Here is a 16,553-nt window from a genome sequence, read left to right on the forward strand (position 1 = left end):
AGAAGGACTCAGTGAATCACTAGAATTAAAGCGCTTGCAAACCTAGTAATATCTGGTGAACTATTTCACTTTTTGTAAGCTTACAGTCAGAAAAAAGTATTTTATTGGCACAGATCAACACAAGGTAATTTGTGAAGTAAAGCAAGAAGGACAAATGATTTTCAAAAGTTTTTACTAATAACAGTCAACTACCAATTGCCTGCAGAAGTAGCCCATTTCATGAATGGAGTCCACCAAGTACAGCTGTTTAATAATAGTAGAGGGTTTGTAAAGGACATTAATGACCAAATATGATGATGAAGTCCAAGAAATTTTGCCTATTTAGAAAAATTACCAAATGGGCAAATTTTAGTTGTTCTCTTAATGGGTATTGCCTTCACAAAACACTGACAAAACAAAGGTTATTGTTGAAAGAAAGTATAAATTAGTTCAGCTTAATGTCATGCTGCGTATGACCCTGAGCACACTTTAGACAGTGAAACACAATGGTGGCAGCATTATGTTATGAAAGGTTTTCAAAGGCTACAAAAACGTTGACACAGGGACAAAGTTATAACCTGGTATCCTCTTGTTCTACACTTTGCTTTGTACGGAGGGTCTGGGCTCTTAGCTATTGAGAAATTATGATTGCTTCCTGGAGGTGCGAACTCTATTAAAGTTTAAAATTTTACCCAGTCCCTAACACTTGTCCGTGCTGTATTTAATGTGGCAGTCTGAAGCTATGAAGCTTACCGGAAATTAACTGCACTGTAAACATCCTCCACTTTAAAGAGAGAAGTGCTAAGCTGAACCAGGTGGCTGTTAATTCAGTGTTTGGAAGCATGACCAATGTGGACTGGATGTCCTCGTTCACTTCCTCCACTGCCATTACCAAAACTACAGGCAGACTAAAATGGAGCAGAAAACCGACATGAACAATAACTTCTCCTTCAGTTCTCTTATTGGCCCAGTTGAAATTTTACCAGAGGAATCCAAGTGAAAGCTGCACAGTGGCACACTGTTGCCTTGCAGCAAGAAGGTCCTGGGTTCGATTCCTGGCCCGGGGTCTTTCTGCATGGAGTTTGCATGTTTTCCCTGTGCATGCGTGGGTTCTCTCCAGGCACTCTGGCTTCTGGTTTTTGGACTGTGGCTTCCTCCTGCAGTCCAAAAACATGACTGTCAGGTTAATTGGTCTCTCAAAATTCTCCCTATGTGTGAGTGTGAGTATGCATGGTTGTTTGTCCTGTCTGTCTCTGTGTTGCCCTGCTGACAGACTGGCGACCTGTCCAGGGTGACCCTGCCTCTCGCCCGATTAGCTGGAGATAGACACCAGCAGCCCTCCTGACCCCACTAGGGACAAGGGTGTACAGAAAATGGATAGATGGATGGATGAATCCAAGCCCAGAAAGCCCAGACTGTGAAGTGAAGTGAGTTTTGAATCAAGTGGAATAGCATAGGAAAGCAATGGCCATGCTAGCAGAGCTACAAGGGATGGTTTAGATTGTGATGAAAAAATAAGATTATCCAAGTGAAAATCACATATTAAAATATCTTGTTCAAAAGCAGAGCAAAAACTGAACATGGACCATCTGCACTCGAGTTCAGACTCTCAGAGTGTCGTGTCTCTTTACCCAAGAACAGGACAAGCAACAAAAAAGCTATGAGGCCTGGCTGTGAGAGCTGGCAACAGACTGTTGTGAGACCTGACTGCTCCTTATCTAGGAGCCGTATTTGGCAGATGAGCTTCAAAGTGGCAAAGAGAAACCTATTCAAAAAATAAAGATACAACAAATATACGCTCAACACAGTCACAATGTGCTGAATACAAGATCCTGACCCTTATCAAAATGAGAACCTGATATGAAAATTCATGTTCACCAGTGCATTCCATCCAACCTGGCATAGCCTGAGTTATCAAACCAGAATGAGCAAATACTTCAGTCTGTAGATCTGCAAAGCTGGAAGAGTCATATTTCTCAAAAAATGTGTAGCCTTAATTGCAGCAAAAGACTGATGTGAAAATATTGACTCAGGAGAGCTGAATGCAGAAGTATGCCACACCTTTAGAATTTTATTTTTTTTAAATTTGAAAATATAGATCACTTTCCTTTCGCTTTACAGTTATGTACCACATTGTTTCATTCAAATAAAATCTTATTAAAAAGAAATTGAACTTTTTGTTTGCAGCAAAACAAAATATGAAAAAGCTCAACACACTGTAGTAAAGCTTTTAAACTAATTATAGGAGTGAATGTAAACATGTTATTCAACATAGGAAAACATCAGAGTTTCAGGAGTCTACCCACAACAAATCTTATATTTAAGCTCATGTTCATACTATTTCGTTAATCTGTTTTAGACTACTAAACACAGATGGAGAAAAGGATGTAGCTAATAAAAAGGGCATTCAATATCACTGTGACAGTGGAGAATATCAGGAACATCCAGCTACTGAGCTGCTGTAGACACCCCCTGCCTCACTGCAGAGGCCTGACATCACTTCCTCAAAATAAATCATGACATCATCGCCGAGCTGACACAGCCCCTCTCGCTTGGCTGCACCGGCCCAGCCTCCCACAGCCTGGTCATGTGACTTCAGGGCGCTCTGTACCCTGTTGATTATCATACCGGGCGAGGGAAGTCCCGCCCCCTCCTCCTTCTCCTTTAGCTGTGGAGGAAGACCCTGCTTCTCTCCTCTCTCCTGTTCTCTGTTGATGCTGATGGAAGCGCAAATAATCCTACCTCCTTCCCTCCTTCCCCCTCATCTCCATCCCTCCCTCCCGCCTTCTCTTCTTCCTCACTCACCAGAGACGGTGCACCGTATATAGCCTGCCTGCTGCTGCCATGGAAACAGGTGTGGTTGTTTATGACAGTGAGAGGCCAGTATGCAGGGATATGGAGAGACAGAGGGATGTACAGATGCAGGGACAGATAACGAGCACAATTCACTGACCAGGTCCGTGGGATAAAATCACTCTTCTCTGAAGGTACGGCGCCTCATGTCTGTTGCAGAATTGTCACTTCATTGATGTTCTTCTTGTAAGGTGAGATGCAGCAGCTGGGCGAAGTGCATGCACACTAGCGGCGCTCTACGCATTGACATTAAACTCCCAATCATTCATTTCTCATTACAACTCATCACCCATGTTGTTCAGCAGGCTGTGGCTGACCCTGCAAATGGCTATAAGTTCACAAGTTCACAAAGAGGAAGGAAGGACGATATTAAAAAAGAGAGAAAGGCAGGAAGAAGCAAGGTTGCTCTATGCTCTGCTGGAGAGGGAGATGAACCATGGCTAATCTTAAAGACGTAGTATTATTTATTTAAAAAGCCGTGAAGCTAAAGCTGGTCTCTCAGTCGCAGTCCAGAGACTTGATTCTGCATTTATCTGCAAGCCTCCACAACTGAAGCTAGAGCTTGTTACTTTTTCCTTTTTATTTTTGTATGCCTCTCTCTGTTCCTGAAGGATCAGGTTGTGCTGGATGTGCACTCAATATTTCCCAATGGTGATTAATCCTTTGAGCCGCTGCAAAGAGCTGGGTAGAAAGCTTTTGATTTCCCCGACAGATACTGCAGTTGTTCTGAGCCAAACCAGAGAGCTTCTTCCATTCACTCTTTATCTCTCTGCATCTCCCCCTTTTACCTCTCTTCTGTCTCTCTGTCTGTCCAAATCGTTGCAGGTTGCTTTCAGTCTTTACATTTATTCGTGGACTCTTGTCTGTAGTTCTGATTATTTTTGCAGTACTCGGCTAGTGGAAATGCTGGTCTCGGTTTTGAGGTGTGTCTCTTTCGCGTGTTTGTGTGCAGGATACCAAAATTGCCTCTCTGGAGCGCAACATTCGAGATCTGGAGGATGAGATCCAGATGCTGAAGGCAAACAGCTTACTAAACACAGAGGATCGAGAGGAGGAAATCAAACAGATGGAGGTCTACAAGAACCACTCCAAGTTTATGAAGACTAAGGTAGAGGCCATGTGCATGCGGGTTCAGAAACAGGATTGCTCTTTAATCTCAGTTTTTTTCAGCTGAGATGATGATCCTCATTTGCTCACAAACTTTGCTTATCTATTGTTGGAGGTTTAGGAGAGGAACACAAACTCTTGACTTTTTATGATGGAAACTTTTGTACACGTCATTTTGTTCTTTTTATTTGCACAATTTAATTCAATAACTGATCACAACAAATCCAAGAGGAAACAAACAAAAGGTGCTGAAAAGCCCCTTAAAGAGCTGATTATGACTGTCACCTAACTTCAAAACACATGCTTAAATTAATGCAGGGTCTCTTTAAAACTGCACACATCCCAGTTACAATGCAAGATTTTAATGATATTTACAAAGAAATCTTTCATGTTTTCTAAACTTTTTCTAAAGATAAGACATGTTCTGCATGATTTAGTTGAAAAGTATTTTCTTTTGGAGAAAACATGTAAGAAATAGAAAAATTACAATGATAGAAAAAAATGTGGGCAGCCTCAAACTAACACTTTGTTGAAGTGTTGGTTTTGATTCAGTTCACAATTAATTTCTTTTGAGGAAAACATCCAAACACTTTTGATAAAATGTGTTATGGTATGATGAAGAAAACGAAAGCTTCTCTGCAATGATTCCAAATATTTTTCACACAGAGAAAAAAAACAACATTTCACTAAAAGAAAATCACACCTGGAGTGAAAGAGGATGCTTGACACCATTATGATCTGGACCTTTTTTATCTTTTTGCTCAAAAGTATTGACACAAGATTATAAGATGGTATGTACACTTTTGAAGCCACTCTATATTGTCAAATCTTGCAAGTGTTTATATATCAGTTGTGCAATATAAGAAGCAGTTGCAGGAATTGATGATTTATCCAAGTCAATTTATCTTCCTGCCAATTCATGTCCTCGTTTCATTACCACATAATTACAGTAACTTTCCTTTCTACTTGCACTTCATACCTCTGAACAGAAAACATTGTACTAATATAATGAAATCATTGAGCATGAACTTATTTTTCTCTGGTGTTTTTCATCAATTATGAAGTTAGTCATAAATTGCTTAAATCCATCTGTTAGTGCTTATTTTCCAGCAGTCTTTGCACGAGAAATGGGGATCACCCATGATAGATCGCCAGTTCATCAGAGGGCAACACAGAAACACACAGGACAAACAAATGTGAACACACTCACCTGTAAGGTAACTTAAAGAGACCACTTAGCCCACCAGTCATGTGTTTTCTTTTGTATTTTGCTTTGCTTTATCTTTTAAATTTTTTTATGTCATGCTTTATGTCATGTTCTTGGACTGTAGGAAGAGGGTGGAGTACTCAAAGAGAGCCCATACATGCACAAGGACAACATGGAAACTTCTGGCAAAAAAAGAAGTTGTGACTTTAATTCTTGACTTTCTTGCTGCAAGGCCACCATACAACCCAGAACTGCTCAAATCCTGATATTTAATTGTATAATATTAACTGAAAATTGTATTTTTCCACTGTATTTTTTTCTTTAATCCATGTTGGTTATTAACCGTTTATAAAATTGCTGACTTTTATTAAATATGACCCACTGATCAAACCAAAATAACTCCAATCAACCTCCAGGTGGTAGATTACTATTTTTCAAGTTTTAAAACCACATTTACATAACAGGTGAAGCATAATAAATTCTATTATAGACAACTTGTTAGTTAGATAGAAGGACCCATTTCGATGTTTTCAAAAATATACAGGTAAAAAATGATGGAGTTAAATGACCAGCACTGTGGGCAGCACAGTGCTGGTTTAGAGGTTTCAGATTGTGTTTACAAAGAGCACCCCATAAAACAGAACTAGTCACAGAGCAGCCACAGTTTTGTTGGTCTATTTTTAAACCTCTTTTCATCAATCATGAATAGGGACAATGTATAATATATGGACAAATGGTGGGGAGTCAGCCCAAAATGCATTTTTAATGAGAGAAAACTGTGTTGATGAAGATAGTAGTCCAACTGCAATGTATAGCTCACTGCTCAACCAGAAGTTTTTTTCTCAGACGTACACACACACGTGGTCATTGGTAAAAACGTCACATTGCTGATGTCTTGGTTCAGTCAGCAAGCTAAAAGTATTTTTATTGTGTGTTGAACAGATTGACCAACTGAAGCAGGAGCTGTCAAAGAAAGAGTCGGAGCTGCTGGCTCTGCAAACAAAGCTGGAGACCCTCAACAACCAGAACTCGGACTGCAAACAGCATATCGAAGTGCTTAAAGAGTCTCTCACTGCCAAAGAGCAACGTGCTGCCATTCTCCAAACAGAGGTAGTACAAAAAAATCCCTCACTTGTTTGCCAACTACACAAAACACAAACATTCCCATTTCCTCCTCGGGAAATTTTAAAATGAAACATGAAACATTTCATGCAGGTGACGGTCGTTGCACCTTGTACCGTGTCAGGACATGCTATACAAAAAAATAAGCTAAATAACGGTGGCTGTATTAAGACTGCTGTCTTGCTTATACGTGTTGTAAGATTCAGGTCAATGAGGAAAAGTCGAATAAGCAGTTTGAATGAATGGTGTTTTTTTTCTGCTGATGCTTTAGTACAACCTTTTTTTTGCAAACAAGTAACTTGAGTAATCAGATAGAAAGCTGTTTACCCTAAATAAAGTGTTTTACAAGCTCACAAAAAACTTTTAAATTAGTTTATTTTCCTATTCCAAGTAAATCTTGCCTCAAGGCACTATACAAGAAATGCAAATGCAATTTATATACACTAATATCAAATCAAATCAATCCATTATTTTCTTGATTTGATTTATTTGTTTCAAACAGGTTTCTAAAAACAAGAGAACAAGAAATCAGTAAGACAATGACAAACAAGTGTATACATAACCAAGAACAAAATCAATTGTTTACTACTACTTTTCTGTTTGAAAAGGAGTAGTTAGAAGAGAACACCAATTTAATCCTACCCCTTGTCTACAGGCAGATACATATTCAAGCATATAGATTCCAATTTGATCGGTAAAAAGTTTATAATTTAAGGAAACTCAGCCCATTTTGCATTGAGCCATTGAGTTTGGAGCTTTTCCCCAAAACTGAGTATGCATACAGGCAACAGTGGGAAGGAACAATCCCATTTTGACAGGAAGACACCTTCAGATGGACGCTTCAGATAATGACTGTCGGAGAGTCAATCTGCTGTGACCAACTGAGACTAAAACTGAATCACAAATGAAGGAATTTAAAGAGGCTGTTGAAAGAAAGATTTGGTGGATTGAACCATAATTAGGTAACTTTTTACTATCTGTAAATACCTTACATTTGTAAATATCTTACAAGGGTAAAGTATTTACATTTGCTTTAAGTACCTTAAATTTGATATGGTAATATGTTTTGTATTTGTGTTTCTAAATTCACAAACAAATAGCTGTAACTGATGCATTTTACAGTTTTATACTAAAAAAAAACAAATAAAACACAAATAATATGCAGTGAATTAGGCCCTTTATTACTTGTATTAAAAACATGAACTTTTAATCTGAAATGTCCAGTTTCTTACATAGAAAAGACATCATCTGCTGCTTTGTTGTGGGTATAATTATCCCTGAGACAAATGGTATAATTGACCAGAGACAAATGTTGGAGTCAGATCGAAAGGGTTTCTCACATTTGTCCCTCCAATACTTTACTGGGCCAGGAAACCAAGACCTGGGCTCACTTTGTGCAGTGAGTATAATTCCACAAATTGCCAACAAAACCACTGGTTGATAAGAAAATTTAGTTTAGTGCTCAAATATTATTTATGGGTTCAAATTAATGCTTTTCTGTCTTGCTAAGGTTCTGTACCTGCCCTGTCATTGCAAGGTCACAAAATGTGTGTGAACAAAAATAACTAAATTCATACTCATTATACCCCAGTCAGGCAAAACATTGCAACAGGTGGAGTGAGGAGCACTTGTTATCGCTCCATCATGACATCTGTCAGCAGGTTAGATATATTTGGCAGCTACTGAACAGTTTTTTCCTCATTGTCGATGCATGAAGAGGAAAAAATTGGTAACCACAAGGATTTAAGCAAATTGAACAAGAACCAAGCAGTGATTGGGTCACAGCATCTCCAAACTGCAGCTCATGTCTGCAGCAGTTCGTGTCTTCCAGGTCCTGCAGCTATCAGTATCAATCAACACTTGTCCAAGAAAGCAACAATGTGGCCAAGGGTGGCCACGGTTCATTAATGCATGCGGGGAGAGAAGGCTGGCCTGCCGTAGGTCTGATCCAACAAATAGAAACTCAATTTGCTGGAGACGTTATTACTGATCCTGATAAAAAGGATGTCGAAATATGCAGTGGATCACAGTTTGCTAGATAAAAGTTGTTGGGAAATAATTTTTGACCAAATGTTTGACTGAACATCTTTACTAGCACCACAACCTCAACATTTGATTTAAAGAAATAACCCAGGAGTTGTTTTCTGACTTCAAGGTGAAATATCTCTCCCTAGAAACTCTCTATTTACAGTATCATTTAAAAGCTGGATGAATTGGAACAGTTCTTCTAAAATATGAACGGCACTGAAAAGATCATTTGATAAAAACAATACAATAATCACTGTAACTTTTTCTAAGCTATTTGAGTGTGTGCCATTCTTTAGGTCGATGCTCTACGTCTGCGTCTGGAGGAAAAAGAGTCCTTTCTGAACAAGAAAACTAAGCAGCTGCAGGACCTGACAGAGGAGAAGGGAACTCTCGCTGGAGAGATCAGGGACATGAAGGACATGCTGGAGGTTAAAGAAAGGAAGATTAATGTCCTACAGAAAAAGGTGAGAGGAGCAAAGAAAAAAGTCACCCTGTTTAAAAGTTGAAGTTGAGGAAAAATAGCTGAATCTATTATATTATTTTGCTATAGAAAACTCTGACCACACTGAGGCGTGTGGGTGTAACATTGTAGTATTACTCTAGGAGTCATCTGAAATTTCAAACAAAAACAGTGATGCAATGGGATGTTTTATCAGATTACTGTTTCCTGGACTGCAGTCACTCACTGAAAACACAAAGCAGAGTGTTTACTCTCTCCGAGATGAGTGGGAGTTTATCTGAGAGGTCTTAGTATCCAGAAAAAAGAAAAAAACAAGAAATTTACTTCAACTGCTTACCTTTAAGATGTGTCTAATTGTGATAACATGATCACTAATTGACTTTTTTATTAGTCTAGTTGTGTCTAAAATGTTAACTTCTTATTTAACTTATTATTATTATCTAACTTATTATAAGTTCTGAAGAGTTCACAAAGCCAGGGTTTTAGATAAACTTTTCTTCCACTATTTGCTCCCTCCTCTTACTTCTTTGCTGTACTATTTTCGATGTCTTTCTACCACAACAAGTACAAAAGTGTGAAGAAGAGACAGGAAATACTTTTTATAACCAGCCCAAAACCCTAACAAGATTGAGGCATTAAATCTTTAGTAACATTGCACTATAACTTTTAAGAAGGTATTTTTAAATTGTTAGATGTTGAAGACGGTTTAAAAGTGCAACTACTGAGAACTGACTGAAATTTATCAGATTTTGAAGTGACTGACTCTGAAAAAATTTCATATATTCACAGCTATTGCATACAGAGTGAATGTAATGCCATTGTTACATAATATCAAACAAAAAAGAAAAACTTGTGGCGCTTTCTAGTCCATTATTACATCCTGTTACATTTTTTTGCTAATAGAGACATAAAAATGATTTTGTACTGCTCAATAATTCATTTGAGTTATGTTTGTTGAAATTTGCAAGGCAAGCAGCATCTGTATAGAGAAAACCTTACCAATAATACAATTTCAGGGCATTGTTTTACATTTGCAAATCCCTCTATACACACTGGAACAGAAAAGGAAGTAAAGCCACAAGGGCAATTGTGTGTTTTTTTGTTTTTGTTTCTCTTTTTCTGGATCTATGTGAATTACCCCCAGCTTTCACAAAATACTTCATTTCAACAATAATTTTTCACTGTTTGTGTACCACCAACGATCTTGCACAATTCCTGTAATTTGTCATTTAAATTATCAGGCTAACTGTGTTATCACAAAGACCTTCATTGTGGTTGGCAGTATTGTTTAAACAGTATATCTGTCTTTGCTTGAGTTTTAAGAATCAAATTCCTATGCACACTTTGTTCCTCCCTCCTTAAGCAAATGCAGCCACTTATGTGCCTGTCTGTTTGAGTGTCTCCTGTTACCTACGTATGTTTACAGTTTCTTATCTTAGAGATTCAGATTAAATAAAAAAATATGTCAATTAAACTGAAATTTAACAAATCAAATAAAAAAAATAATCAAACAGAAATTTGCTTTAACATGACAACATCCCAGATGTTTTAACTACTTTAAAAATATGCCAATAAAGGATACAGATGTAAATTTTCACAAAACAACAATAAATAATTTCCTGTGAAAACACGACAGGAAAACGTTGTGATTCGTTTATTTTCAGTAGGTTAGATTACAGAAACAATATCTTTGCTGGTCTGACAGCTGCAGCTCATCCAAAATGCCACAGCCAGAGTTTTGTCTGCCACAAGCAAACTCACTCATATTAGACAAGTTTTTAAATCACAGCACTGGCTTCCTGTTTTCAAAGGCCATGGCCAAAGATTCTGACTAATGAACTGTTTGCTGGATCACTGATTATTGATTGAGCTGTTATATTAGCAAATAGATTTGGATTTAAATTAGCCTGTTAAATCTACATTTTAAAAATGCTTTTCAGTGCTGGCATACTGAGCTCTGTTTGAAGAGAAAAAACTAATTGTTTTTGCTTTCGTCTTTTGTTGTTGTTGTTATCCTGCAAAGCACTTTGGATAACCTCACTTACGAATGGAGCTACAGTATATGAATAAACCTGCCTTGCCTATATTAGCAAGAAAATGAAAGCTTTCTTTATTCAAACTGGTTTGTCTCCTCACATCCTGGATGTGGCCAGGATTGTTTAACATAACCTGATGTAACATAGTGATAACTTTGTTTGCACAAGAGAAAAAAGAAATTCTGTCCCTGCTTTTTGGAAAAACGTTGCAAGTATCAAATTCACAGACTCTCTCTTTCCAACATCATTTGCTGGAAAATATATTTTCTTTGCATGTCAAGAGACAGTATAAGAATGGAGGCCCAATAAATGTTGAATGTGGAATCCAAAACATCCAACATATGATTAATATCAAACATATTCTCAAATATAAGCAGAAAGCTCAAACACAAACAATGACCTTGACTAAAAACGTAAAAGGATGTTAGCATATTTAGTAATATAACCAGAAAGGGATCAATCAGCATATTGGAAGTTGCAGTAATAGTCGTGATTTAGGACTAAGACCAGACCAGCAGCAATGATTGATTTGGACATTTGGTTCAAATAAAAACTGGAAACTGAAAACAAGAAAAAAAAGAACAAAAAGTTTATAATTCTATAAAAACAACCTGGAAATAAACTAACCTGCACGCTAGATATGAAAGCAAAGGCCAAAATTAAAACCCACTGACCACAACAGTTTTATTTCCAGTTGAATTTGACATAATTTCACAAACCTTAGGTTTATTAAAAGCATTATCAGAAGCATAAGTCTAATATATACTTGTTAGTACTGTTTTATTCATGTAGCAAGTGCCTGTTTGCAGCATGCTTATATATACCCTTAAACCAAAAAAGCCATATTGTAAAAGTCCTGGCTTTTTTATTGTCTTTTTGAATACATATAGCTACTTCAATCTTAAATAATGCTTTGTGCAATTGTGATATTATACTTAATGCAGTTCTGTTCTATTTGAATGAAACAGATTGAGAACCTGCAGGAGCAGCTGAGAGACAAAGAGAAGCAGCTGGGAAACCTGAAGGACAGAATCAAGTCTCTGCAGACCGACTCCAGTAACACAGACACTGCCCTGGCCACCCTGGAGGAGGCGCTCTCAGAGAAGGTGCAACATTGAGATCTGATTTTTTTTTTATTGTGGTTTTTTTACGTCTCTTTGTGTTGCAGTCTTGCACATCAGTATGATCACATAATGTAAACACAGAAATTATGACAAGAAACGCAAATATTGGGAAACATGAAACTTTCTCGTTTGAGGTTCAACATTCAGAAGCTTCAACTCTGGAAAAATGAACCACATTGAAAACCTCCTGGTTTTTCCACCAAATATTGATTTCTGAACTCTTCTGAGTTAAAACATTAGCATTGCTATCGCTAAATGAATATGATCTTCTTTTCTTTGCATTACTTGAGGTCTGAAAGCACTGCATTTTTTTTCCATTATTTTGACCATTTTTCATTTTCTGTTAATAAATATAAACATTTTTGCTTGGAATTTCAGAGACATGTTGTCAGTAGTTCATAGAATAAAAGAACAGTGTTCATTTTACACAAACATTTACCTATAAAGAGTAAAATCAGAGAAACTGATGATCTTATGTTGTCTTTTTTCAGAGCTGTATAACTGAATTACTGATGAATCAAGTGGCTTAAAATTGTGAACTGTGTTGGATAATCATTCAAAATTTTCCTTGCATAGAAGAACTTTAATTGCGAAGCTTCAGGCTTTCATTGATTTTCTTTGTCAAAGTAAAATAAAAATAAAAATGTTAGGAACATTTCAAGACACAATCATTTTATAATGATATATTTATGGCCTTTGAGATATGACAGATTGTGTTTCAGTCATTTAATTTAAAACAAACATGTAACTATCTTGTCATCTTTTCAGAGCAATTTTAAAACATAATTTTATATTTTTTTATATCGTTACAAGATCGACTGCAAACTTTAGTGTTTGAAAAGCTGCCTTTACTGATTATTTTAGAATCATATTAACTAGTGTGCATTTATGTTTTTGTTTCATTTTGTTAGGAGAGAATTATTGAGCGATTAAAGGACCAAAGAGAGAGAGAAGACAGAGAACGTCTGGAAGAAGTGGATTCCTATAAGAAGGAGAACAAAGAGCTGAAGGAGAAGGTCAACAACCTGCAGATAGAGTTAACAGAGAAGGAGGTAGGTGTGAGATCGTCTGTGCGAGGGTGTCAGGGTGAATCCACATGCCTCTCTCTGTGCTTTGTAGAACATCCAGCTCTCCTCTGTGTAAGCACTGTAGTGCATCTACTAAGTGTCTCTTTCAGCAGCTGTCTCCTCTGATTCTGTGACCTTTCACACCTGCTGACAAGGCAAGGCTGCTGGATTTAAACGTGCTTTCAACGTCTCTACCTTCAGTCTAGTCTCATCGATCTCAAAGAACATGCATCATCCCTGGCATCTTCTGGCCTCAAGAAGGACTCAAAGCTCAAGTCCCTGGAAATCGCCATCGAGCAGAAAAAAGAGGAGTGTAGTAAGTTGGAGACGCAGTTGCAAAAGGTAGGTGTTTGTCCTTATCTTAGTGAAAGCTCACTCATCAACATGTTTTTAGGTGATAATGTTGATCTGATTAATGAAACCAGTAAGTACCAGTTCATATGTCATATGTTTCCTGAGATGCAAAATATCTCATTTTTGGAAGAAAAAGCCACCAGATGCACTAACTGAAGCTCTACCATCCTCTGGCACATGCTATTTTGAAAACTTGCAAAGAAAGGATTTGAGTGCTTGGTGGCTCAGTTGGTAGAAAGGGCGCACCGTGTGCAGAAGCTGGAGTCTTCAATTAGCGGTGTCTGAATATTTGGCGCATGTCTTTTCCTTCTGTCTTCACCCTCTTTCCTTTCAAACTGTTCAGTGAAGTCCTCTAGTGCCAGAACATGGAAGGATTAAGTATAATCAAACAGATATGTGCAGTTAGCTTAATAAAATGAACATTTCAAAAAATTTACTCCTTCATTTTGTCACAAACTTCAATGTGTTTTATTCTACTTTGTGTGATAGATCACCACAAAGTAGTGTATAATGGTGAAGCTAAGTAATGACACATGATTTTTACAAATAAAATCTAAATGTAGATAAGATTGGTGGACATGATCAGTTTCATATGTCAGTATTGACTAATCGCTGATCTCCCAAAGTTAAGGAAAGTGGAGCTGATTTGTTGGTGGACTCCTACTTTGAACACTTAATAAAAAACTGTTCAGTATCCTTACCTAAACAGACAAACTAGGCAAGAAGAAAACCATTGTTATAAGATAGTATCAAGAAGTCTTGTTTACATATATAGGAAAACTAACATTGCACATTATAATGAACATGCCATCCCTACTGTGCCACATGGGCTGGTGATAATGCTTGTTTTGCATCTGACCTGAATTTATTGAAAAATGAATGGAATTAGAGAAAGTGTGAAAAAAGTTTGTTCAATTTTTGGAGAACCCTAAATGAACAAAATTTAAATAAACCAGGAAATTGTACTTTGATTTTGTTTTCACTGTTGTTTTACAAACTGTTCAACATTTTAAAACTCTGTTGTTTGATTTGTTAATTCTGTTTTGGGAGTAGGAAGATGTCACTGAAAGCTTGTCTGAACAAGAATCTTGATCCAGCGTTACATAAATCACAGCTCTTTAGGATCCTGGCTGCCATCACTTTCCCTCCTCTGCTGCAAGCTGCTGTACTTTGTCACAATGCTACGCAGAACAAGGAGTCCCTCCATCTTCTTTGTCTCCATAATCCACAGACCGTCCCAGCGTCTGTCCGTCTGTCGTCATCAGTGTTTTACTGCTGTAAACCTTTAACAACACGTTCAGTGCTGAAACTGTGTTACTTTGCAATCAACGTGTATTATGTCTGATCCTACTGTTATCTCCTCTGGCTCAAACTAAGCCCTAACACTTAACTTTCCCTGAACCCTCCCACCCCTCCTTTCTAACGTCCCTTCCTCAACCCCCCTCTGTTGGCAATGTAGCAAGCTGAGCAGCTATTCAGTCACATGAACAATCCTGTAAGTCCCTCTCTTGAGGTCTGTGAGGCGCACATTGAAAGCATGAGGACACTGAGAAGTTATTTGAAAAATGCTAGATGGTGATCATGGCGAGTCCCAGCACAGGCACTGCTTTCCCCCATCGACATGCATGTTGCCCATTGCACTGTGCAGGTATTACAAGCTTCAAACTGAACAAGAGTCCTGTGCAATGTCCTCTTACAGTGATTGATGTCTGTGGGGGTGTGTGTGTGAAAATAGTGTTACACAGTCAAAGTTGTTTTCTTTTTGTTCTGTTGTATTTATTGTCACCTGAAATTAGCACAATTCCCACCTTACTCAATAACATTTCTAAGGATTTATTTCTTTAGTTTTTATTCAAACTCAGGTATTGTTTTAGGTAACGCTAATATTTTAATCTTTCATTATTCCAACAACATTACCCTTCAGCAGAATTCTATTTGTACTTATAAAGTTTTCAGTACAAGTCAAAACAGGATGCTTAAATTATCCAGATAACCATTAAAATATGCAATTTTAAGTCAGAGGGGAAAAAACACATTTAATCCTTTGTGTTACATACTGTATATGCAAAATAATGAAAAGAAAAACAGGCTCAATATACTAAAGTTTTTAAGAGGGATGTACAGTATATCAGTTATTTATGAGTTCTTTCTCTGACTGTCTGGTTTCCTGTAGCTTTAAGTGTCACACGCTGCATCAGAAAATTATCCACACCATTGATTGATTGATATTTTCACATTGCAACCACAACAAAATATTTGTTGTGACTTTATGCGACTGACCAACATAAAGTAGAAAATAATTGCAAGGTGGAGGCAAATTGATACAATTTAGTTTTTTTTGTACGAATAACACCATCATCATGCGATAACCCATAAACAAAAACGTAGTGCAAACTACTGCCTTCAGAGTTCACCTACACTAAATAGAGTCCATGTAAGTTAATCTCAGTATTAAACTAGCTGTACCATGATGGCTTCAGCTCTGGAGGCGCTGCAGAGATTTACAGCTCAGGTGGAAGAATGTGCTTATGTAAGAGTGGCAAAAATTATCTTGTTCAAAAATAATTCTTCATAAGTTTGCAACTTGCCACAAGCCACATAGGAGGCACAGCAAACATTTTAAAGATGTTTTTTTTTTAAGCACATTTTTAGTTGGTCTTAATGATGTTGTGCCTAAAAAATTAGGTTCAGCAACAACAAATGTGAGACCTATGGCTGTAATTTTCCTGGTTGTAAATTTTTTTTAAAAATTGATCACAATTAATTTGAGCATTCAAGGACAAGTCAGATCCTTTACAGTTTGCATAAAGATAGCAAAGTTTACAATGCATTTGTAAACTTTGCTATCTTTGCTATCTTTGTGTTTACAATGCCTTTGTAAACACACCTATGACCTCAGCTTTCATGAACTCTTGCTATGTTCAGATTTTCCATCTGCTTCTAATACAATCCACCTGCACATAAAATCTTTACTAATGTTAAACTTTGTAAGGGTGTTTTGGATGGGTTTTTAAAAACTTCTTGTTGATACATCTCACATGAGACTTGAACTTTCTGGAAAACTACAACATCCCAATAGTAGCAGCATGGTAGTGGCAGCATCATGCTGTGGGGTTTATCTTTAGAAGGGACTAGGAAGCTGATGAAAGTAGAAGATGGGTGGATGTAAATACAGACCAATCCTGGAGGGACAACTTGTTAAGACGCCTCAAACAA

General features: G+C 37.4%; 1 protein-coding gene across 1 annotated transcript in view; it reads left to right on the forward strand.

Annotated features, from left to right (window-relative positions):
- erc2 (ELKS/RAB6-interacting/CAST family member 2) overlaps positions 1-16,553 on the forward strand; it is a 51,256-nt gene that overhangs the window by 20,363 nt on the left and 14,340 nt on the right. Inside the window, 6 exon segments of the mRNA XM_032548944.1 lie at positions 3,785-3,940; positions 6,089-6,256; positions 8,593-8,760; positions 11,761-11,898; positions 12,828-12,968; positions 13,185-13,325. Coding sequence (XP_032404835.1) covers positions 3,785-3,940; positions 6,089-6,256; positions 8,593-8,760; positions 11,761-11,898; positions 12,828-12,968; positions 13,185-13,325 — 912 coding nt within the window.

This window comes from Xiphophorus hellerii, chromosome 20, assembly GCF_003331165.1.
Source record: "Xiphophorus hellerii strain 12219 chromosome 20, Xiphophorus_hellerii-4.1, whole genome shotgun sequence".
Classification (NCBI taxonomy): Eukaryota; Metazoa; Chordata; class Actinopteri; order Cyprinodontiformes; family Poeciliidae; genus Xiphophorus; species Xiphophorus hellerii.